Here is a 22,991-nt window from a genome sequence, read left to right on the forward strand (position 1 = left end):
AGCAATTGTCCGTAAAGAGCTGTATGTTTGGTAAAGACAAAATGCAACAACAAAGCAATTCGTAGTAAACAGCTTATTTTGTGTGAAGCAACACTAGAAGCGCGGCAAAGGTTTTTGAATACGTTTTAACACTGTCGCTGGGCGTTAAGTAGATTTGGTAAGTTCGAAACGACGCAAACGCTTTACCAATGTTAGTGAACAGTTTCGTTTAGTACCGAAGCAACCCATTGTTCGGGCAAACCTGGAAGGCAGGTAGATATTTATTGATAAGAGCGAGATAAATTTGTGCAAGACGCACAGTTTACTCCTAAGAAGCTAAATTAGCAATGCAGTGCGCAGCATGTGCAGTCTTGCACCGATCATAGTTGCACGTACACTTCAACGTGGCCTCTGTTATGCAGTTGTCAAATTCTCGTCCTGCAATTTTCTTTTCCCAAACGAGCTCGCAGCTGCACTGACCGCAGTCTCTGGTGACGCTACCACCCCATGGGTTAGAACCAGAAGCTCCAGGCACTAAGGAAAGAAAGGCATATGTTATGTAAGGTAAAAACAGAAATAAAAACCTGTGGGGGAAGAGTTCCCGTAATAAAAGTTTTAATCGAGTCGAATAGGCATATTTAAGAAAAAGGAGCACAGAATCGAATGTTTTCTTATTTCTAATGAAATTGAAATATAAAGTATAACAGTAATTTGAAGAAGGAACAGTAGGGCACTGGATGCCGGCACAATGTTGTCTTCGTATGAGAAGTATGATATAAAACGGCTCAGCAAAATATATTGAAAGGATGCCAACATTAGGAGATTTGCCAAACAATAGATTGTTCTGCCTGGATCGAGACAACAATTTAGCACATAGGTTGCCTGAAAGTGATATATTTTTATTGGCTTCATTGTTTTAGTGGTCTTTGTGGAAGGAAGTTAAATAACCATGAGCGATATTATGCAGAGTCATCCCAAAGTATAATAAATACACCTGGCTACGGTGCAAACACTAGCCTGTCCTTTATCACACAAATGTGCAAAGCACAAGAAACAAGACTAAGGAAATCGAGATAGAAATACAGCAGACGAACATCACTTTTCATTTTCTTGCTTTTAGTGAGACGTGGTTTTGTTCAGAGGCGGATGTCATTGCTGGCTGAAAACATATAGCTGAAGTCGGGAAAGATGAACGAGGTTGAAGTATTGCCCCATACTTGCGGAGAAGCTTGTCTTTTGACGTCCAGAGTGATTACATCGGTGCTTCCAAGGAGTTAGAGTCTGCCATTATACTAGACCTGAACATTTTTATCATTGTACATAGAAGCTTTCCTCGAGTCGGTTTCAGAAAATGCGGCTTCAAATAAATGACGCGTTATTGCCCTTGGTTATTTCAATGTTGATGTTACGGCGACATTTCTTACTCAAATTGCTTTCAGTGAAATGATGCATCTCTATGTCTATGTTAACGCACTCGATACCCCGACGCGTTTGAACAAATCGCCAGCAACAATAACATTTCTCTGTTGCTCAAACATCCGCTTTAAAGCGGTCTTTGCTGGAGTGTTTTCATCGGGTCTGAGTGACCACTTTCCATTCTTCGTATCTTTTCTGTAGGTAAGAAACGTGTCATTCCTATTTATTCTCGTAGAATTAATGAGTCAAATAGGATCGCCATTTTGTGTGAGCTAATGACTACAACCGATTGGACGGACGTCTATGGTACAACTAACCCAAATGAAGCGTATATCTTCATAACAAAAATACTTAAGCCTTATAATGTCACTTTTCCTGAGGATGGGATTCGAAAGCATCAGAAGGTTAGAAAAACTTGGATGACTAAACCCCATAGGAATTTCACTTCACTTTATTCACCTTAAATTCTCCCTGGCGGGTATTATGAGCGGGTATTTCATAAGGGGTGGGTTAATATATTCAACAAAAAAATGCAAGTCACTGTCTTATAACATAAGCGGTTACAGCATTTGTAATGGGTACGACATCGTCGGGGAGGGCGTTTCAGTCCACAAGAGGACGGGGGAAAAAGGAACCTAAAAAAGTCGTAGCTCGAGAAAAAGTCCGGAGAATCTGAAACGGTTGGGCGGTGCGGTGAGATATGCGGGTCAGTTGTGTAGTGTAAGATGTTTGATTTAGAGGGCTATGTTAAAACTTGTGGAGCAAACAGAGGCTCGCGATGCGGCTGCGAGCTTTGAGGCGTTCGAGACAGGGCCGGCGCCAGAATTTTTTGACTGGGGGGGGGGAGGGGGGGGGCACCCATGACAGGTGAGCTCCTTCGGGGGGGGGGGGGGCAGGGAGGCGGGGAACTTATGCGTTGTGTTTTGACTATGTTTAACTGGGCTGAAGGCTTTCCAAGCAAATCAGTTTGAATAAGCTATTCCAGCCATCGCATAAATTATAAATAAAATTTAGGATATTTGCACGACAGTTCGTCTGCTAAGAAAATAAAAAAATATATAATACATGGTAAAGCGTACATACGTATAAATAATAGTATTATATAAAAAAAAACAGGTCCTCAGCCGCAGCAAAATAACATCAGTGAACTAGATCTCAATATAGCTTCAACAGAGTATATTTCCCAACAGGAGAGAGAGAGAGAGAGAGAGAGAGAGAGAAAATAATAAATTAAAGGTAAGGAGGTTAGCCAGGACTGAGCCCAGTTGGCTACCCTACACTGGGGAAAGTAAAAAGGGGACGAAAAGGCGGAAATCATTCGGTCACTCAGTTCGGATCACAGACGGGGGCTCAACCCCCTAGCTTTCAAATATCGCAGCAGCGCTTTTGTGGCTTTTTGAAGGTGCGATATGCGAGGCCATGGTCCAAAGATTTTGTTCAAGATGAACGGTTTTATATCTAACTGATTGAGAGCTGTGCAGACGTCAGCTCTCATTTTCAAAAGATGAACAGTAGCACAGTCGATGTTCTATAGTTTCCTCGAGACCGCAGGCATTGCACTCGGCGCTATCAGCCATTCCAATCAAAAACGTATATGCATTGGTGAATGCGATGCCCAAGCGTAAGCGGCACAGCATTGTTTCTTCTTCTCGCGGAAGCGCTGGTAACAGCCGCAGTTGCATAGCAGGGTTGAGGGAATGCAATCGATCTTCGGTGAGTTCAGGTGTGTGCCACTTCTCCAATGTCATAGAGTGCGCTAGCTTGCGTAAGTGTTTGGCTGCATCAGTCCGCGATAAAGGTACAGAAACAAGGGTTGCTCCTACGTGTGCTTTTCGAGCAGCTTCGTCCGTGAGGTCGTTGCCGGAGATACCGCAATGGGGGGGGGGGGGGGGGGCAGGCACCTACTGAAACACGACGTTGTGTCCTTTCGCGATCATATGATGGTGCGTTTCTCGCATCTCCGACGCGAGTTGTTCACAGGACCCGCCACGAAGAGATGACAGAAGACATTGTAAGGCCGCCTTCGAATCGCAGAATATTGTCCCCCGATTAGCCGGTTGATTGTTATTATAATCAACAGCACTTCGGAGGGCAACAAGCTCCGAACCGGTCGATGTTGTCAAGTGAGAAATCTTGTATTGGATGCTTACTGATCGTGATGGTATAACCACTGCACCGGTGGAGCTGGTCTGAGTGGAAGAGCCATCCGTATATATGTGGACTCGGCCAAAGTAGAAAGTGTGCAAACAATCCAGAGCTGCTTGCTTCAAGGCGAATGTAGGTGGGTTGGTCTTCTTTCTTATCCCTGGAACCGTAAGACGCACTTGAGGTTGTTTTAAACACCACAAAGCTGAGGATGAACGTGCTGAGGGTGTGAAGCCCGATGGTAGGGAGGCCCGATGGTTGCGGACCTCGTTGGAGAATGATGCCCGCAGTCGTCGTTCTGGCAGGCAGTCAGGAGAGTTTGAGTGCATCCGTGAAAAATGACGAACATGGGCCCCAAGTGCATCGGTGCTAATGTAAGTAGTGATCTGATGGTCTTTAGCCATTATAATGGTTCCTGCTGTTGAGGCGCTCCGCGGAAGGCCTAGGGAAACACGTAGCGCCGGTGCTTTCACGCTCTGAAGTTCTCGAAGATTTGACTTGCATGTTTAGCAAGCAAGGGAGAGCTATAGCGTAGGAATCAGATAAAAAGTGGTCGATATAACTGTAGCATGGAGCCCACTGACAATACCCATGTTTTGCCGGCTATGAACTTGAAGATGTGAACAATAGATGTGAGCTTCTTCAAGTGGGCAACAAGTGTACAACCTGAGGGCTCTAAGAGAGATCCCGGTCAACAATGACGCCCAAAAAACGATGATTCCTCTTGGAGGAGATAGGCTCGCCATTGATGCATACTGGATAATGCGACATCACTTTTCGCGTAAAAGCGACTAACGCACATTCTTCTGTTGAGATGGTAAGGCCTTGTGTGTGAAGATAGTCAGATGCCTGTGTTGCTGCTTTCTGTAGCCTTGCGCGAACCTGCAGGCGAGTGACCGCTGATGTCCAGATGCAGATGTCGTCGGCGTAGATTGAGACACTCACTGTTTCCTGTAGGGATTCGGCCAGCCCAAGAAGCGCGAGGTTGAAAAGAATAGGCCTTAGAACACCGCCTTGGGGAATGTCTCGGCATGTGTAGCGGTCGGTAGTCGGACCGCCTTCCGTAAGTGCGAACAAGGACCTTTCTGTCAAGTAGTTTCTGAACCGTCGATATACTCGCCATCCAAGTTTAAGTGTCAAAAGAGCATCTAGGATGGTGTCATGGGAAACGTTGTCGTAAGCGCATTTCACGTAAAGAACAACAGGAGAGAGAACAAAGACATCTAAGAAATGTGCATCTCAACTCCAACTTTGGTAAAGATCCGCTAGATTACAAAAAAAGAATAATAGACCCTTGTCGCACCGCCTGGTGATTCTAAACGATGAAAATGGGAAAAAATTAACAAAAGACATATGGGAAAAGAACGACAAAACAAAGAAAAGAGAGGATAGAACTGCAAAGATAGAGCACGCTACAGGCATTTCCGTCAGTGTCATATCTGACCATACAGTATTGCATGTTTCACAAATACAAATAACGGCTCTCGGACTATACACGGTTCACTACACAAGCTAGGCCATCGACGGGGCCTCTGACAGCACACTATATGGTGTCTCTTCCAAAGAGACGACAGGGACAAGGATGGTTTCGTAATAACTACAGATGCCAAGGTCTGCGCTGTGACAGTGCCAATGTCTGCGCTGTGACACGACAAAACAAAGCCGGCATTTCTTCGATGGCGAAGCGGGTGTTCCGATACCGGTATAGGCATCCGTCCTACGCCCGTGCCGCAAACTATTTCCGTGATAGCGCCGCAGAGGCGCGATGGGCTATCATTATACTGGCATACTAGGGCAGACGCTTACGCCCATTACTGTGCGCAGCATCTAACATGCCGACAACACTCTGAAGATGTATCTTATTGACAAGAGTTCACTCGACCGCAAGCACGCCTAGGTCGCTCAGACGGTTAATCGTCATCTTTCTGTGAACCTAAGTCTTCAATCTTCGAAGGCACGAAAATGTGCGCTCGCAAGATGATGCCGATGCCGGTATCGTCACGGCGATAACACCCGCTCGTGCACTTTGTGGAAGGCTAGTTTATATTTTCCACAGAAAGTCACCAATTGCCGCAGTGTTTCTATCTTGCACTTCCTTTCGGATTCAATGCGCTGAGGAAGTTTTGTTACCATCTTGTACTCAACTTCAACGCTTTTGATGTGGCATGCATAGTGGTCAGCGGAAGGCTTCAGCAAGGAAATGTCCATAAAATTCTCATTCCGGGATCGGAGGGTGCTGACTCCGCAGAGTGTATCATTATTCTCCGTGAACCGCCTAGTCAGCTCCGCAATCAGTTGGTCCAAAAGGCTAGAAAAACTTTGAGTCTCAATGTTTCCTTTAAATCTGAAGACTCTTCAGCGCGCCCTCCTTCGTTCAATACATACTGTTCCAAATGAAGCGGAAGGTGCGTCATTCCCTGTTTTTCTCTTTGGGATACCGCGTTCTCCGCGCCCGGCCAGCATCAAATGCGTTCTCGAAATTTCTAATTTCGGAGAACTCGTCAAAGATTGTGCTTGCCATGAGGCATGGCTGCTGAGTGCCTTGGTAAATAGGCTTAAATGAAAGAGAAACGAGAACTGCATTTGCTCAAGCAGACCCCTAGCTTCCGCTGCCCGCCTGTTGTTTGTAGCGATTACTTCGGCGAGACATCGAAAGATAGCAACAAAGCTTTCCATTTCCGATGTGCAAGCTGCCATCTGGCAGGCCCATCGTGAGTCGCTGAGACGCTGCAGCTTTATCACTGGCTAAGACAACCTTTTGGGCACATCTACGTACAGAGAACAGGCGTCAGGCGCACAGACGTACGCCTGACGTACAAAGGTACAGGCGTCAAGCAGGGAGATACGATATCTCCAATGCTATTCACAGCGTGTTTACAGGAGGTATTCAGAGACCTGGATTGGGAAGAATTGGGGATAAAAGTTAATGGAGAATACCTTAGTAACTTGCGATTCGCTGATGATATTGCCTTGCTTAGTAACTCAGGGGACCAATTGCAATGCATGCTCACTGACCTGGAGAGGCAAAGCTGAAGAGTGGGTCTCAAAATTAATCTGCAGAAAACTAAAGTAATGCTTAACAGTCTCGGAAGAGAACAGCAATTTACAATAGGCGCGAGGCACTGGAAGTCGTAAGGGAATACATCTACTTAGGGCAGGTAGTGACGGCGGATCCGGATCATGAGACGGAAATAATCAGAAGAATAAGAATGGGCTGGAGTGCGTTTGGAAGGCATTCTCAGATCATGAACAGCAGGTTGCCATTATCCCTCAAGAGAAAAGTATTTAATAGCTGTGTCTTACCAGTACGGGGCAGAAACCTGGAGGCTTACGAAAAGGGTTCTACTCAAATTGACGACGACGCAGTGAGCTATGGAAAGAAGAATGATAGGTGTAACGTTATGGGATAAGAAAAGAGCAGATTGGATGAGGGAACAAACGCGAGTTAATGACATCTTAGTTGAAATCAAGAAAAAGAAATGGGCATGGGCAGGACATGTAATGAGGAGGGAAGATAACCGATGGTCATTAAGGGTTACGGACTGGATCCCAAGGGAAGGGAAGCGTAGCGGGGGGCGGCAGAAAGTTAGGTGGGCGGATGAGATTAGGAAGTTTGCAGGCACGGCATGGCCACAATTAGTACATGACCGGGGTTGTTGGAGAAGTATGGGAGAGGCCTTTGCCCTGCAGTGGGCGTAACCAGGCTGATGATGATGATGACGTACAGAGAGTGAATTGCAGATGCACCCAGGAAAGCACAGAGGCATTCCGAAACAGAGAAAAAATCCCTCACCAGTTTTGTCACCTTGCAGACATCTACGATGACCACATTGAGACGGTGTTTCATGCAGCGGAAGTACACTGCCTGCGGCACTGTCCATGTGCATCGACGAGGACGGCCAAGCGTCGTCAGAAGTGATGCCGTACACAGTCTCTTCTAGCGGAATCAAAATGGAGCGCTGAGAAGGATTTTCTTTTCCGTCTCCGGATCTCCCATTGTTGAAACAGAAAGGGCGGTGTGGACGCATTGTTGCTTGGCCTGCTTGCTTGCATTAAAGAAAAAGTCGACAATGGACATTTTATGCGACATCCTGAGGCAACCCAAAGGTCCTGTCGTGTCGACCACACGTTGGAGCCTCTTCCGGTGGTGAGTCGGGCTGGCTTTTCCTGCCGCGACACGACCACTGCTTGCGAGCGAGCAAGCAAACTTCCTTAACTGGTTGGTGCTACCGCTACAGTGAACTAGAAAGCTCGAAATGGTCATCGCAATGAGCGGAACGGCTGCGCCGCATTGGGAATGGCATGCTCAGGCGCGATCGCAGCTGTGGTGCTGTCGTTGCTCATTACTGAAGTTCCCGTTACGTCTCAATGCAGCGATGAGCATTTCTTAGCGGCTTACCAGAGGCAACCCACCCCATTCATCACCCACCTATCCAGAACTCAACGCAGCTTTTACGCCAGCTGTCGACGGGTAAAGAGAAGAATGGAGGAAGGGGACCCAGGCTGACGGTTACTGAAGAACAGCACCTACCTTGGACTTTCCGCTTGCTATTTGGTCACAAATTTCATGCCATCGGAGGCGGAGTTCGGCTGAACGGCGTGAAATCCTGGGCGGGATATTGCGACCGATTCGACGTCTGTGACTGCCCGCGATACAATAATCAGATTTCCTAGTCTAGTCGCCGAAGGAAGGGATAAAAAGCGGAGACCTTTCGTTCAGAGAGGCTGACATGTCTTGATGTGAACTCGGACGTTTAATATGCTCCTACATGGAGTGGGCTTCCGTACCTGAAGCCCGTGTACGTACTGTAAATAAACCCTTTTAAAGCGAAGCTTTCTTTTCCTCTTTCTTCAACTTTCCCGCTGATGCTGCTGCTGTCTGGCACACAGCGTCGGAGGGTGGTTCAGAGCGTGTGTATATATGACAAAAGCGCTGCAGAAAAAGCGACGCGAGAATCTTTCTTGCACCTTTGCACCGCGTCGAACGTGCACAATACCCTCTGGAGCTCTCTGGGCATGACCACATTAGCCTCTAAGCAGCTGTAATTATCCGTGACCCCCGGCAAAAGTATTGCGGAAACTGCACATTACCTTTTTACTAACGTGCAAGTCCAGAGGGTAGCCACATAGAATGGCAAAGAGGCGGGGGAGAGGAAACAGAGATAGGATAGAACAGGCGCAGTCGCTAAACGAGTGAATAACAGCCTTGCTGTTCTTCGCTCGCAGTTCCCATTCAAAGGGAAGGGAGGGGAAGATAGGGAAAAGGTGACGTGAGAAGGCAACGGAACGCTATTATTTAGATACGACAGCGGTTGCGGGGAAACGGGATATGTTTTAGTTCAAGGTACGGTACGGTACGTTTCTGCCATTTCTGAAAAATAACGCCATGAAAGTATGTCAAGCGGACAACTTACGCAGGGCGTGCAGAAAAAGAGCCGCTATAATCAAAGCACACCGCAGGCTCTAGGCGACGCCACGGTAACGTCGGTGACAAAGCTGTAACGACGGCAATGGAACGACCATGACAGCATCAAGACCCCGAACAGATACCTAGTGGTACAAGTTATTATACAACTTAGACCACTAGGTCGGAGTAGAAGGCATGACAAAGACAGCACGATGAGAGTACCATGACGACAATGGAGCGCCCACGACTGCACCACATACATTGTGGCTCAGTCAAGTGGACAACTTGGGGCACTGGGTCGGCGTAAGGCTAGGTAGATGGATGGATGAACGAATAGATAGATAGATAGATAGATAGATAGATAGATAGATAGATAGATAGATAGATAGATAGATAGATAGATAGATAGATAGATAGTCTTAAAATGGTCTAAAGAGGCAAATAATGCTATTCACATTAAAGAAGTAAAGATTGCTTGGAAGCACATGAAACCTATACGGGCTCCTTGAATCGGAGTGCATATATGTATGGTTACGCACTAATCGCAGCTTTTAATATGTGTAAAGTTGATTTCACTGGCCTATTCCGCTGAAATCAAGTTTGTCAAAGAAGTTTCGCCTTCTTTGTTCTGTTTCCTTTTCGGTTTGGGCCGAAAATACTGCAAATTTGTCAGAATATAATAACTAGAGTGTGGACAAAATAAAACAAAGAGCAAGAAAACTGCATGCTGCCGTGTTTCATTGGTCACTAAAACGTTTTAATTTGATGATAATCCACGCACTACTACAGCCGATTCGAATATGCCAGCTGTATTTTGTTTAGAATGGATATTTAAAGCGATGTCACCTATGCAGAAAGCACAGTTTGATTTATTGAGCTTTTGATCTTGGAGAGGCGGACATTATTTGCACAACAAATCGAAGTGGCTATAGGAGTAAATAAGAAAATTACACTAGTTATGTTTTAGTTAAATGTTTTATAGTAGATGCATTGAAATTTACAAATTGTACGGGGTCATATTATAATACATATTTATTTAGAAGGAATGCTTAGGATGACGCCAATTTCGTGATATTCACGTCAAACATGCAGTAGACTGCAATCTATTTTCTTTTTACATATTTCTAAAAAAACGTAATTTTAGTCACTGGCGCACAAAAATAACTCGAAAACCAGTGTATTGTGTGGCACAGATTATGAAATAATATCTCGCTACTCATGTTATCCCAGAATTGGTTCGAAGTGCACATGCCTTGCTAAGTCACCGGCTACAATTCCTAAATTGAAACACATGTCGTAAAGTAAACGGTAAAAACGTAATTATTAAAATGATTTTATTTAGCCGAACACGCATGTGAGTTTCTTTTTGGAAATAATGTCCGTCTTGTTGGGTAAACCACCTCAAGGCCTAAATATGAGCATGTGCTACAGGCAGTGTTTAAGTACTCTTGCGGGTCAGATAAAAGAAAAAAAACACCCACTGTATCTACCCACGTCACACAACTGCGCTGTTATTCCTGCATGTTCCTACATCTGCTCTTCCGTGGTTGACACAGGTTCCTGCATTGCCGTTGGCAGAGTTGTGATCACAAGACTACTATTCCACTGAACCATTTGCGAAGACCCTTGGCAACGTGTGCTCTCCAGAAGAGGGCACTGCAATTTAAGACGCTGCTTGATTGTCACGACAAATCAAAGCCGCTGTTTCAAAATGCAAGAACTACCTCTGAGTGTGTTACTCACCATCAGTATATCAATCAATACGCATGCAGCATAAGGAGCACCTGCCCGTCCACAATAGGAAATGTTCTATGCTCTAGACACAAAGAGCGTTTTCTATAACTTCTTTTCCGGGAAATTTATGAAGATATAGATAAGACGATTATTGAATGCAAGATCGCCCAGCTAGACAGACATAGCAGTTGAACATATTCCTAGAGGTGGGCAGCGCAACCCGGACGAAGGGCAGCCCGGACAAGTCGTCCGGGTTGCGCTGTCCACCCCTAGGAATATGTTCAGTCGTCCACTCGCCCAGCTTGCTGTGGTACCAGCCGTTGAAACACGCAGAAAATTTCCATAATGAGAAACTTGTCAGTTTTGCCCAAAGGTTCAGCCATTGACTAGCGATACTAAGGCAACCAGCGTTGCGATCGAGCTCTTCGCGCGGCCTTCCAACTATACGAGATGGCGAGATGTTAGCGAGACGTAGCCCTCAAGGCAACCACTGCTTGGCATAAGGAACAGCTTCTTGGCAGCTACCAGGCGTCTCATACGCTGGCCGGAGCAGGAGCACCGTCAGTGATGTTGCAGCTGTCGCATCTTTGTGGTGTACGACGTGAGAGGGACGGAAAACCGTCGGCATTATTCAGTGCCCAGTGAAATTTTAGATGCGGTTAGATTAACGTTCTTTTCCCTATTCCATTCAGACTACTGCATCAAAAAATAGCAGCTCAGCAGGAACGATGGTGTGCTTACTGTATCCCTGCGCAAAACGCTGGTGGCAGCAGCGGGAGGCAGAACGCTGGCTTTGCTTCAACTACTGAGCACATCAAGCATGTGCCCATGAAGCGTCCACTCCACTTAGTCGTTTTAGCAGCTTTGCGTAATAGTGCCGATTGAAATAAACACAATAACAAGATGTTTGCTGTAAAATAGGGTAGAAGTTATACTTACACCCTTGTGTAGTTCCACTTGTCTGCCCTCCCTTTGCCGCTAAAATAGCATAAATATGATATGTTAGTTAGGCAGAGCATTGGAACAAGCTTCATACGTTTAAAACGTGATCTACAAAGCTTTATAGCAAACGAATATGTACGGGGCTCTTTTTCTGAAACCGTTGACCTTTTTAGTTTAATGTAGCGTTCTGCTAGTTGAGCAGCTATTATTTCTTTTCAATATCAAAAATCGTCAACTACGCAAGTAAAGGTATCATGTTATGTGATGAAAACGTTCTAAGCACGTCCCTCCAGGCAACTCGATATTTGAGATTCATTAAACATCTGGCGCGCCATTTCGGCGTTCCAGTTAAGATTAACAGAACAAGTTGAAGACATGTTTTCTTGGAAACAAAAATTACCAATGTACTTTGCAGCACATTTAAGGTCTTGAAAGTGATGCTGTCTTACAATCTCTGGTAAGCAGCCTTAACCTCACTACAGCCTGGCTTCGATTTGGCGTTTACATGTGCCCGAAATCTGTTGGTTAAAAATATAATTACTATATTTCACTTATATCTGGCAAATTATCACGGAATTTGCTATTGTAGCCATTATCCGCCTAGCCACGTAGCCCGTCATCACAAGCTACAGGGGCCATTATATGAGTGTCTCGCATAAAAGGAAACACCTGGGGCGCTATAAAGTAAAGCTATTCCAAACTTTTCTATTGTAATTCTGGAATCAGCCCACCGGGATTGGTCAAAATCTTTTTTGGACCACCCCCACTTCAGCTGTCTGTCATGCGACGTAATGAAAACAGCGATAGCTCCCTGTCTGATATGACGTGTAAACACTGATTATGCATGATTTGACCGAACAAGACAAAAATTGTTTTTTTTTTCTGAATCGACGCCTTTTCGCCATTAACCCTAGGCTATTGGCCAAATGTTTTCGGGCTGCACCTACTTCACCTGCTTCTCACGCGACGTCACAAAACCGCAAAATCACACCGCGTCAAAGTGATGTGTACGCGTTAAAGATGCATTAATATGGCGTACAAAACTGAATTTTCTTCGGAGTAGCCGCAGGCTGCCCCGTTCCGAAAGGAATAAAAGATGGCTGCCGCTGATCGCTCAGGCACTGGCTACTCACACTTGGCGGAGAGAATGGGTTTATTTGCGTATAATAAAACTTTTTGCATGGCCGTGTAACCTTTTCGAGCACTTTAGGCACGTTTACGACCTCGTTTTGCCAATTCTTCTTTGCTGAGGATCCGTTTTAGCGTCATTATTAAGCTTCCGTTGCGTGGAACCGCGATTTGCGACCAGCCACCGCAAGCTAAGTAATGGAAAGCGGACGAATCACAGACGCTGGCACCACCGTCTTCATCCGGTTATCGATTTTCAGTGCAGTGGCTCGGCCCCATTGACTTCCTCTCCACTTGAGCATGCTTCTTGCCTCCTGTGAGTCAATTCGATAAGACAAGCTGCTCAGTGAAGGCAGTGTTATTCGTTTTTCAAGCGAACAAAACTGATCTCCTATGAACGAGGAGAGCATTTCATTGGTGTGTTGAAACAACCCTGCGGGTCACCGCCCGATGCTTGCGTCGGCGGTTACGCAAATTCGACGTCAGGAGATTGGAATAAAAACATATTGGAATAGTTTTACGTTATAGGGCCTGGTTTTATAACTTTATTCTAATTCTGGAATTTCATATAAACCGAACTGCAAAAGTGTTTGATTTCTGTTTTCGATGGAAATATTTTTGTTGTTTTCCTTTTTTATCAGACCTTGAGATCAGAGGGAATGTTACCCACTAATCTGCAGGTTGGCGTTGGTGGCGCGCAGTTCTTACCAGTTTTCTTTGCGCAATAGAAAAGAGTAGTTAAAAATAAAATTGTTTTGTGAATGATGTTGCTGTTATTAATGCGAAGTTTCGTACTCCTCAACACTCAGATCCATTGTTTTTAAACATTCAGTATCCCATCTCGGCATCTCTTTTGTGTGAGGCTTTTCCAATATATTCCACTAAGAGCAACGTGGTCGCACAATTATGCATAAATTAACATATTGCACGCAAAGTGTTGCTGGCGCGTACTACTAATGTGATCATGGAGTGAAAGCACTGCCTAATCAGCTGGGAGGGGGAAATATGTGCTCCTCAAATAATTTGTTGACGTAATCCCTGCTATCATTACACAGTCCCTAGCAGAACTTTTTCTATAGGTATGTGACGGCTCCACTTACCCAGATCCATCCCTATACCAGCTATGTCACCCACGCGTTCTATGGTTCCTCTTGCTGAAAAAAAAACAGCGAAAATAAAGAGAGTAAGAAATAAACATAAATGTAAACAAACACAGAGAGATACGCGCACACACACGCGCGCACGAGATGACGCCGCAGCCATTGCCACGTTGACACCTGTGCGCACATTGGGGACCATCATGCAGCTAATTTCATTTCAGCACACGGCTGAGAAGCCCATCGTCGTTCACTGTTACGGCAGGAACTGGCACACAGAAAGCTGTTGCAGTGGTTTGCCGATGGAAGGCTTGACGATTTATGCATAAATTTCATGATATAGAGATGAGGTGTTGCTTTATATATTGTGCAGCAGTAACTTGGCGACTGACTGTGATGTTATTTATTCTTTTCCTTAAGGACAAATGTTTTGCTTCATATCTGCCTTTTCTCCGCAATCCACGTATTTCATTTCCTTGCATTTTCATTCTTTAAAGACCCCATGACGGGTTATTACATAAGGGGTATCTGCAAAGCACAACTGCGTCAACCTCCTGAAGATGACTCACAACAGTGTAGATGCAAATATATTTCACCTTAACATTTCCTATCTTTAGAGCAGGAGAAGCTTGATGTGGGCGAGTTATTTTAACATACTTGAAGAAAAGAGCGCTACAATAATGTGGACTAAAAGAACAATAAGTACGACGGTCAGGCGGTATCCGTCGTACATGTTCTTCTTTTAGTCCACGTCATTGTATCGCTCTTTTCTTCAAGCGTATCTTTAGAGGTGCTTCTATATGGGCCATTATATGACTGCCTATGATGTATTTTTTCGAAGTGTAAAAATGAATTGCCTAAATGCGAATATACGCTGGCTACAGCCCTCCAAAATTCTGCTTCGATTTGGAAAACGCTCTGCGATAAAATTCTTATACGGATATACCTGTTATTATTCCTTATAGTAATATGCGTGAACCTAATACTTCCATATATGGTAGCATATTCGCAGCAATATTGCAAGATTGGTAATTTTCAAGAGAGAAAGCGCAACTAGATATCATCACATATTCGCAGTTTACATGCATTCAGGAAAACAAATTTCCTGGTCGTCTCAAATAGACATGGTAAACTAGCGCACAGATGCAGCTCTACTCACCTATCTTGGCGGCCGGCTTCGGCACTTTTGCAGCAACCTTAGCTAGAATAGAAGATACATAAGATATACTCATAGCTTCTTCTAGTTAGGAGGTCCCCCCGACAGTTGTTACTTCGGGACCTCCGAATGTGTACTTATACCCTTCTTGTATTTGTTTTGTCAAAAATAAATATTGATTGATTGATTGATTGATTGATATGTTTACCACAGTCCATACATTTAAAAAAATCACCCAATCGGCAACACTTATGAATGTTGCGAGAAGTTCCTCAGTATAGGAAACGTGTGTACATAACCCGTGACAGGAGATATGTGTTTCGACGCTGTATTTGTTCTTTAAGTACGCAGCTTAGTGTTCAGGTATTACGTACGCGACCGTCTACAAGCAGTCGTTACGTATAATTTCGTAATTTTGAGGGGACACCAAAATTAGCCGGGGTCCTCCCGAAGTAGAGTGTTGCAAACTGCACAAAATCCTATTGGGCGTTATCTAAAATCTGTCTAAGCATTTGGGTGCTCGTCATGAAAACTTCATCATTTCGAATGAGGAAGTGAAGGAAAATCAAGAAATACTCGATTACGAGGTATTTGGTCTAACATTTTGATTAGCTGCTGTTAATGCAAAATGTCTTGAAAGCATTCATGATGACTCAAATTTAGAGCAGTTGTTGACTGCAGCAGTCGGCATCAGGTGTACACTGACGCAAGCTTGGTTGGGTGATCAAGCGCTCGAAAGGAGAACATTAAATTCTAATTCGTTAAAGAGTAAATTCTAAATTCTCCGCTATGGCGACATCGATAAGTGCGGAGGAGAACATTCTCAAGCTACTTTCTGAGACGTTCAATCTGCAGTTGTCAGATGAGGCAATTTCCCGTTCGCAGACCCCTGGGTCGTATATACCTAACAAGCGTGCGCCGTAATCTCACAGTTTCCTCATGTTAAGCTTAAGAAAGCCTATTGTCCTAGAAATCAAAACATCTGTGCAAAGGTATCTCTGTTGCAGAGGATTTTTCAAAAGTCGCCCGAACAACCAGAAAGAAACCTGCTAGACTTTGCGAAGATAACTGGACAGTCATAACGTTTCGTACAATAATGTGATTGAAAACAAGACAGCTTACGCCTATTGCCCTGTTACGGACAGTATTTGCGAATGTGAGGTATGAAACGCGACGTTGCGTTATCATGCTCTTCCTGAAAAGTCAAGAGTGCAGGCGGAACTTTCGCAGAAATGGCCGAAAAATGTCGTGGTTTCTGCCGAACGGGGAAGCATCGATTGCTATATCAAATTAGTGGACAGTTATACGAAGTGATGATAGTAATTTTATCGCCCGTATAATCTTGCAAGCATTCGCTTACTAATTAAATAAACAAGCAAGGTCTCATGCGCACACATGTAAACATGAACACACCTCACTCGACGACCGCAGAGACTCGGTGTAGAGACGCTGGAGTGAAGTAGCGCGGCATCAGCAGCGACACAATTGACCTTCATGCTGTCTCTCACTGCAGCCCGAACTCAATGTAGAAAGTACAGCGCATACGAAGCTACCGGCACTCCGCGTACTTTGTCCACATCGCAGATCCATTTGAATAGGAGGCCAGCGCCGGCGCCCACTTTGTTCACGTTGTAGATCGGTTGAGAGATACGTCGGCCGCGCGGCCGCGCTGTAAGCAGCTGCCGCCGGAGTAGAACGCCATCTCCCTCACTCGCCTCCCCCTCTTGCATCGCGCACGACCGAAGACAGGGCGCTTCCGCTCCGCCTTCCTCCCTCGCGCGCACGAGATTGCGCGGCGATTGCCGGCTGACCATCGGAAGCTTTCATTCGCACATACAGCGCACGTAGCACGGCGACGATGTTAGCGTGACTGGACTTTAGACGGAGCATCACGGCGAAGACGACGGCGACGGCAGGAATACGCTCGGAGTGCCCATGTAGTTGCTATCGCACTAAAATGCTTCTCGGAGTACGTCTGTTTTCTCATGAAGTATTTGTCGCATAATAAATAGACACGGTGCCCTCTCGTCGCCGGTTTGCACCTCCTCAGCAGACACCATCATTTAACAGAGAATCTGACCCTTGGCGAAAATAGATAACGCACAACTCTTCAAGGCATTGAGAACGAATTTTCGTGGTACCTACATTTTTGACGCAATGGCGTCAAATCTCAACGGTCAGAATGTCTAATCACGAAGCGGTAACGCGGAAAACGTCGAGGAACGTTTTATTTTTTATCAGAATCTGTCGATCTGCAGTAAGGATGTCGTCGCTCACTGGAAGCATGCTGAAAACGGTGATAGGTGAGCGCGATAGCCATTATGCGCCGGAATTAGTGGCAGGCAGACGACATCTGCGGCCGTAACTGTGAGAAAGTATTATTGAGTTCATCAGGTCGATGTTCCTGCGAATCATGTTTCCTGGAATGTTAGAGTATTTCTCCGATAAAATCTACGTGTTTTCGTGGTTTCCTGTTGAACTGCTTTGGTAATTACCCAGTCAAAACGAAACCAATCGGATCGAAAACTGAACGACGCTTTTACACGTGATACGCAGTTCAGCGTGTTGCCGCAGCCATGCGTACGCCTTTGATTTCCGCTAGTCTCTAATAATATAGCAACTGCAATATTAACCAATAATTATGTTGTACTTAATAGAGCCGACATACGTACAGTAATCTCATAAACTACATCCGAAGTACCATTCAGGCCTTGCTTCTACACTTACAGGCTTTCGAGACTTTGCTTGAAAATTTAATATAACTCCTACTTAAATCGCGAAAAGCGTGCTGGATTCTATAAGTCATGGCCATTTCTTTTCCATCAACGTCTCACAACCCATTCTGGCCAGTTGCCAGTCCCTTTAAGCTGTGACAAAAAGTACAACCTTTACGAACGTTCTCGCGGCGCGCGTGCAGGCGGTGGAGTAATAATGGCGGTGAGCGATAATTTCACCTCTATCAGCGATTTAGTTTCATTATTATTGGAATTAGTCTGGGTATGCGTTCATCGTATATCACAAGCACGTCATATTCAGGCCGTCTGTAGCCCTTCGAGCACACCACCAGGTTCTTCCTTTGAAATGTACGACATTTTGCTTAAGTTACAAATAAGGTTCTGCGCAGCGCCTGCTTTTCTTGTAGGAAGCGTCAATGTTCCATAGAATTGCAAGAACGCCCGTACGCTGCGCATTAAGTGCGCGCTAAAGAAACTCAACGTGTCCCAATTAATCCGGAGTCCCCCAGTATGGCGTGCCGCACAATTATTTTGTGATTTTGACACGTGAAAACCCAAAATAAGTTTTTTTGTCAATTTCCCTATACACCACGAAATCACCCTAACCCAGCAGTTCCTCAGTACGTGACGCTTTCGTTAAAACCTGTCTTACTCGATTAGTTAAGCTACAACATCCGCACGACGTCGTCGAATGCAAACGTCTTAGATTTTTTGCTAACCCTAAGCCCTTCAGAGTCACTCAGTGTCACTGCGCCACTCAGTGGAAACCGTCAACCAGCGTAACTTTTGCCAGGTTTAAGCGATCGTGCTGATTTTTCCAATACTTCACTGACGTTGATGCAAATTTCTGAGGCCTATCAGAGATTACAAGAGAGGAAACTTCAGTTTGGCAAATGCGGGGCTTGAAAATGTCTTGCGCAAGTTCCTGTCATGCTATCATGGTAAGTCTGTAAACGAGAACTGGCTTTTTTACAATCAAAAGTAATAGGGCCAAACATTAAAAATGAGCGAACTCCACATTGCTGGACATAACCAAGGTAATGTTGTGTGCCGTCGCTTGAAGATAATGATATTATTTTTTTTTCGTACCGTAAAATTAGACAATTGCGCCTAATTATATAATAAGCTTTCCAAATATTGTAATTAGATGACAAGTGTGAATGAGGAACTTGTAGAGCAACATGAAACACTCCCGATACAGCTTTCTGTTACTCAATACGTGCTACATAAAAGTGTTTTTCCTAGCGTGAAAAACACCTCACCACCAATAGACGCAAGAATGACGAGGCACCCTGCATGTTTTCGCGGGCTTCTTTAACGCTGGACAAAACAATTTAATGCAGCACATACCGAGCAACAGAAAGCCGTATCGAGAGTTAGTTACATGTTACTCTAAGATTCTCTCATTTACGTTTTTCATCGAAATATAACATTTCAGAAGTTAAGTAATATTGACTAATGATCCAATGAGGCGGAATGAAGAAAAATAGTTTGAGTATCTCCAAGCGACGGCAAACAACATTATCTTGGTTCTCTCCGGCGTCGTGGAATTTGCATGTTCTTAATGTGTGGCTCAAGTTATGTTGGACACCCTGTATTTGCATGGTGTGAGACTTTGTTAATGAAACTCACTATTATTAAATATATGCCAACGAGACTTATTCACCGTATTCAGACAAAACACTGTTAACCTATTCTGTGAATACAAATGCTGTCCTTGCATACTCATGCTGGCCACATAATTAACAATGCTAATCGCGCTCTTGGTTATCATAAATGTAATTTTAGTCTAGCTCGCCCCAACTTAAACATGTTGCTTTATAGAACATTAGTTAGGCCCAAGTTTGAATATGCGTCTTACATTTAGGATCCTTATGTCAATTTACGTAATATCAGCGTATAGGCCACAGAGAATCAGGCACCAAGTTTAAGTTTATCCAACTGCTCGCGTGCAGGAAGTGTCACTTTATTGAAATCCGATCTTTATTAGCCAAACAGGTCGCTTTGCCGCAGGATCTGGCTTCTCTGTCCATTGCATAACACATAACAGTACGATCCCAATTTAAGCGACTCTGTTGATATAATCATTGTCAATTTCTTTCAGAAACGATCATCCCTTCAAAGTTAACGTCCATGTCGCCGCACTAACCTTCATTTCCATTTATGATTTACACAATAAGCGCCCACTGGAATCCTCTTCCCGCTTCCTGTGTTTAAAGAAGTTTAAAGAATTTAAAGAAGGACTTATTAACAACTTGTTGTAACCCTACTGAGCTGCTACATTTTTGTTTTGTTTTGACACCACCCACTGCTCTCTGTAATGCCTCGGCCCTGTGAGAAAAAAAAAATGAAATGAAATTAATAGTACAGTGGAATGTTTACTAAATGACGTAAAAATAAGAAACACCATACCTTCAATATTTGCATAATTAAAAGCCGAAGCTCTTGGGCTAGATAATTTGTCCTGCAGCACTTTATATAATATGGACGCGAGGTCAAGAGCTCCCAATTTGCCGTAAGCGGCATTGCTGTCCCACTTACGATTTACTTGTGCTGCAGTTTTCCATCGCAACACTCATTGGTGCTAGCTATAGTTCGTTGCTTTTAAGAATAAGGGAATGACCGAAAAAAAGCAAGCGCAGGAGCAAAAGCGATCAGTGTTTGTGTACATTCGTGGCTTATAACGTTCGCCTCATTTGCTTTCTCAACGTTCCTTTAATAGTACTGCGTTTTCCGCCGCTAAAAGCTACTGGCCAGAACAACAGCTTATTTGCAATAGCTATTGTGTCCATATTCCTCGAAACCGATGAATGAAGAGTTTCAAACCAACGGTCATGCTTTAGGTACTCGAAACACACACCTTTCCTAAATGTATCAGTATTTTAAGCGCTAAAATGTTAATTGCGACGTCTTTCCTGATTGTATATTTGGCTTTTGCAATGCTTTTGTATCTCCTGCTACTGTAAAGAATTGACTGCGAAAATGACATTTTCTTGAGACACCCAATTTCCGATTATCGAAAGCACTCGGCCAAATTACACGCGGTACACTTTGGTTTCATGGAGAGTCAGTGTAATGCGGTGGCTTTTGGGCGGTTTCTGTGATTTCAAATTCCCATGAAGATATGTCCGTTATTATTAGGCCCAACGAAAGCACGAGACAGCAGGTAGGTCTGCAAAGTATACTCACCTATAGCTCCAACGATCCCCGCGTCTACAACAATGGGCGCAATGGCAACGAGTGCGACAGCGAAAGCGCTGGCCCTCATGATTGTTCGCCTTTGCAGATGACGGGTCGGCGAGAGCAGCCTGGTTATATGCAGAGGCAGTGGCAGCCGGATGCGGCAAATGCAGCTTGTACAAGAAATAGGCGAGCACGATCTCCACGGCATTTCTCACAATGCCCAGCGGCGTGACAATCTTTTATCATTCATCTGTGTCCTGTTTTGAGGAGTGAGGTGTTATTATTGAAACTGTTGCTACAGATGTTGCAATGCAATTCGGGGTATGGATCACGGAAGCAAATGTAATGAGAAATAGCTCCTACTTAAGTTTGAGGAGTGAGGAGTTATTATTGAAACTGTTGCTACAGATGTGGCGATGTAATCTGGGTATAGCTCGCGCAAACAAATGTAATGAGAAATACCTCTGACTTAAGTCTGTTTGGAGATATAATTACACCATCTGCGGTTAAGTGCACCTTCGCTAAGGACGTTCTCAAATTTTGACCTTTAAAGCGATAGCTTTCTGCGGCCCTTTCCCCTACATTGCGGTTTGTACCTCCCTGTTTGGCTGTTTATGTAACTTTGAGACGGATCTTGACACATGTCTACATATAATATAGGTATCGATAAATTAGGTTTCCGAGAGTTTGCTGTGAATTGAGGCATTCTGATGCCGATATTCTTTGCGCCCTCTCCTTCACGTTAATATATGCTCACCTGACATACTGCATCAAGTCGTGGGGTTGAACAGACAATACTTATCTAAAGCCGTTAAGACGATCACAAATGCAAGCACTCAGAATAAATTCATTTTCTGACTACTTTCGACCCAACAAAGCACTGTTTACTGAACTATGCGTGCTGCCTTTTGATCTCCTTCCTCTTAAAAGGCTTCTAAATGCATCCACAACATAGTAAAAAACAATAACCCGTCTCATATATATATATATATATATATATATATATATATATATATATATATATATATATATATATATATATATATATATATATATATATATATATATATATATATATGTACTATTATACTACAATACGAAGGCACACCTTCGGAAATTTTTAACTTAGCCGGAAAAAGAAGTGTTTATGATGAGCGTATGCTGGATCTTACTCGTGCAAATATTTGGAATAGTCTACAGTATGTGCTAAAACTTGCCAATAACTTTTCCATTGCAATAAAGAATCACTGCCTGAAAATCAATGACGCACTTTTAGTTTATGCTTACAGTTGATTTCCATATTTTGTCGGTGACGTGGTATTGCTGTGCGATGTGTTATGATATTATGCACATTGTGTGATTCTTTGTGATCTGCGCGATGTGACATTATTTGTGGTTTTTGTGATGTGATAGTATAAATTCAATCTACGTTGCTATATTCCTTGCATAAGTTCTACGTGCTCCTGTTAGATTTATTAGCTTTTAGCTTATAGAATTTTATTACTACTAGCAATTGGTACTCTAACGAGTGCGTAGAGTGAATGTTCACTTTTTTCCACGTTTCCTGTAAACTTATGTGTATTAACGTTCTTAAATTTGACAAATGGTTGCTTGCAGTTCTTTTGTCTTTCTCCATTGGACCCTTCACTAGCCGTTAGCTATGTGTCCAAGCAATGTTTTGCGTACATTCGGTACTGCAAAAAACAACAATAACAAAATAAAAGCTGGTTTTCCTCGGCACAGAAGCCGGGTGCTCTAACAATCAGGCCACGGACTCATGTCTAATAAGGCGGAGTGAAACACCTCTACCAATTTCACAAGTACAAAAAAGCGCAGTGACGCGATAGGCGCAATAACAGTTTATTTACACAAAATGAATGCGCGCATCTTCTAGCTGACGATGACGATATATCTTACGGAGCGTGTTCATCGCCGCAATTCGCTGCACGCCTCTCATCGCATTGCGTCGATTTGGCGCATTTTACGAGGCCAAGCACTTTGTGCCTTGTGATACACCGTGTCTAAATACGGCATATAGGTTGCACGTTCTGTGCAATGCCAACCATGGT

At 44.1% G+C, this 22,991-nt stretch overlaps 1 protein-coding gene across 6 annotated transcripts in view; it reads right to left on the reverse strand.

Annotated features, from left to right (window-relative positions):
• Window positions 1-223: 223 nt before the first annotated feature.
• Window positions 224-22,991, reverse strand: part of LOC142579785 (uncharacterized) — a 124,322-nt gene continuing 101,554 nt past the window's right edge. For 3 of the 6 annotated variants that reach the window (XM_075690350.1, XM_075690351.1, XM_075690352.1), the window contains 5 exons: window positions 20,929-21,179; window positions 15,008-15,049; window positions 13,852-13,905; window positions 11,621-11,659; window positions 224-513 (listed from right to left, as the gene is read on the reverse strand). In XM_075690350.1, the coding sequence (XP_075546465.1) occupies window positions 308-513; window positions 11,621-11,659; window positions 13,852-13,905; window positions 15,008-15,049; window positions 20,929-21,130 (543 nt within the window). In that variant the 5' untranslated portion in view covers window positions 21,131-21,179 and the 3' untranslated portion in view covers window positions 224-307. The remainder of the gene's footprint in view (window positions 514-11,620; window positions 11,660-13,851; window positions 13,906-15,007; window positions 15,050-20,928; window positions 21,180-22,991) is intronic. The other 3 variants (XM_075690355.1, XM_075690354.1, XM_075690353.1) reach the window with 1 other exon arrangement.

This window comes from Dermacentor variabilis, chromosome 4 (genome assembly GCF_050947875.1).
Source record: "Dermacentor variabilis isolate Ectoservices chromosome 4, ASM5094787v1, whole genome shotgun sequence".
Lineage (NCBI taxonomy): Eukaryota > Metazoa > Arthropoda > Arachnida > Ixodida > Ixodidae > Dermacentor > Dermacentor variabilis.